This window comes from Patella vulgata, chromosome 7 (assembly GCF_932274485.2).
Source record: "Patella vulgata chromosome 7, xgPatVulg1.2, whole genome shotgun sequence".
NCBI lineage: Eukaryota > Metazoa > Mollusca > Gastropoda > Patellidae > Patella > Patella vulgata.
The window spans coordinates 68895101-68898006 of record NC_065885.2 but is presented as its reverse complement, the minus strand read 5'-3'; the positions used below and the strand labels follow the sequence as shown (position 1 = coordinate 68898006).

The 2906-nt window shown below is 32.9% G+C and overlaps 1 protein-coding gene across 1 annotated transcript; it reads left to right on the top strand.

Annotated features, from left to right (window-relative positions):
- Positions 1-410: 410 nt before the first annotated feature.
- Positions 411-2363, top strand: LOC126826903 (putative nuclease HARBI1; the record flags this gene model as incomplete). The annotated part of the gene is made up of 3 exons (XM_050556012.2): positions 411-509; positions 1851-2021; positions 2330-2363. Coding segments are annotated over 3 exons (304 nt in total), but the record flags the coding sequence as incomplete, so codon positions are not given.
- Positions 2364-2906: the final 543 nt, after the last annotated feature.

Here is a 2906-nt window from a genome sequence, read left to right as displayed (position 1 = left end):
AGAGCCCGTGGAGGACACACGCGGCACTGACATCTGTGTCGTACTTTTGGTTTTGACCCCTCTGACTTTGTACCGTTGATTACAGATTAAACATCCATAAGTGTACAAATGTGTTGTTATTGATGTGTTCCCATTTGAATATTGTTCACAATAAGAAGCAAAATAAATAAGGTATGTTTACAGGATCATTTTGTTATACGAAAAACTAAGTGATGCGTTTTCCATGGCGCTCAGTATATATGTAGCATTTAATGCCCAAAAGAAAGACATGCAATATGTATTTAGCCCTGGCATCATGCCTGTATAATTACTCTTGACTTTAAGAAAGTTTAAAATATGATTAATGTATTAGATCATAAAATATACAGTGTAACTTTATTTTTATAGATGATTTGTGACTCCTAATTCAGAATTACTTCTTTATGTGCTAACTGGCCCGGATCAGTTCACGACAGTAGGATTTGGCGCCAGTGTAAATTGAATAATCAATTTCAAAATGGTATGTACATGTATATTTTGTATTTATGTTATTGACTTTCAGCAGGGTTGGCAAACATAATAACTTCTAAGAAATAATATTACAGTGCCTGATACCTACAGTAAATGTATCACCTTTAAAGGAGCTAAGTCTCTAACTTAATACTTTCCATAATATTCGGAATTAAAAACACGAAATAGAATTCAATATTGATCAATTTCAATCATTATTGATGTTGTTATCTTGCTGTGAAACTATAGGACCCTAATATCCAATATTTAAGACACAATTAACATTTTATAATCAGTACACGAGTCGTGTACCCAATGGTTTCGGGTGCCATTTTGTTATGAACAAAAAAAAACATATCGTACAACAAAATGTGGAAGTAATTATATAATTAGTGAAGGAAGACCGATTCAAAAAAAAAATGTGTAAAATGCATTAAGCAGACGTAAACGACTGTATTTCAATTTGAAGGGTTCAAGTATTTCATCGAACATAATTAATTATAAATTACAATATATTTTCTTCAAAAATTGAATATAAATCACTTTAAATTTTAAATACATTCATATTACATTAATATGAGCTTTTAGAACCATTTTTGTCTATTTCAAGGTTCCAAAAAATAGAGTCATACTCTTTTTAAAATTTGAGTTAGCATGGACTGTATATAGAAAGTGTGCTTCCGGCTCGCTAACAAGGATGTCCCTGGATCAAACCTAGCATTGGCCTCTTGCCCATATTGGATCAAGCTTAGCATTGGCCTCTTGTCTATATTGCAAGTGTGTAGTTGTTTGTTTGCGCGTAGGGGTCTTTAGCAGTGGGAGGAACCCGGAGAAAACCCACGAGGTTGGACAGGCGACCCTACTCCTTGTCACGTACAACCGGGGATTCGAAACCACGCCAGTCGACTCAATGACAGACTTTATGATACAGCGCGCACGCTAACCATTCAGCCATCCAACCCCCCTTATCTGATAAACCGAGGACCCCCATACATAGAATTGTCAATGTACATTATTTCGAAAAAGCAGGGGACTATTAAAATGGGTTCGTCTGTCTGTCCGTCCGTCACACTTTTTGGGACACACTCTCTCTTGTTTAAAGGACCCGTCATTAACAACAGTAGGAAATCGCAAAAGAATACCTCATCTGTGCATGCAATATGTTCCTCAATGCTCACTGTATGGGACATGCACATTTGCATTCGGCCTGTAGAGAAGAAAATAAGCCATTAAACCCCAGTTCATGCTAAAATTGAATTTTATTTCCCCATGTAGTTGACCTTGAAATTAAAAAAAAAATCAGCATGTAGACTATCATCAGTCTGTCATCTTAATTTATATTTTAAAAATTTATTTTGTAGGTATTCACAATGGTCTGTTGATCGTTCTGGATATCTATGTTTTACCTATTTGATGACACCTTTTTTAAACCCAACAAATAGTCATGAAGAGAATTTTAACACCAGCTTATGTAGAATTAGAGTTTTAATTGAACAAACATTTGTAGTTTTAAAAAGAACATTTGCTCTACTGCATTGTGGCATAAGAAGTTCTCAGCAAGCTATCATTTACATAACTGCGTGTGCAAGTTTACATAATCAGATATTGATTTTTTAGATTTAGATTATGACGGAAGTGATGAGGCTGTTGCCTGTTATAACCGCATAATAGCATTGGATGGTGTAAAAAAACGTAACGAAATTGCCGCCAAATTCTTTTCATAATTGTTACATTATAGGTGATAATATTAAATGTAATACCTACTTACAGGTATGGAAATGTTTAGAGAATACACATCGATTATATATTAGCAATTCTTCTTATATTTCATTTGTTATAGTTTATTTCTCAACCCAGTTACTAAATATCTCTAAAAGATTAACATCGAATTTAGTTATAACAAATTTCAGTGGTGGAAAAGTACAAATCTATGTTTCATTTCAAACTTTTAAAGCGCACTGGAGTCAAACATGAAAAATAATAATCTATACATACATGTAGTTATTCAAGGATTAAATACTTATTTATATATGTAAATGACAGCTAGTTGAGGTGAAATTCTTATAAAGCCAAAATTAAGTAGAGCAAGTTACGAAATTAAGTCAACAGAATACAAAACCTTGTTAAACAAATCGATTGTTTCATTCCTTTAATTTATTTCTTTGGCGGCATAAAATTTCATATTCAACTTCCAAATTTTTCCTTTGTTCTTTTATTTTTTCAGTTCAAATTGTCGAGTTTGATGTTTTCTTCCCCAAGTGGAGTTAATCCTTTTGAAACTGTAACAGATAAAAGATACGTTATAGTAAAGTATTTGTCTTTATTTTTAAGAAATTGTCATGATATGTACCATATGAATTATATGGAATTACTTGAATAATTAAGAATTGTACCTTTTTGCCTTTTTGGTGTTGGTG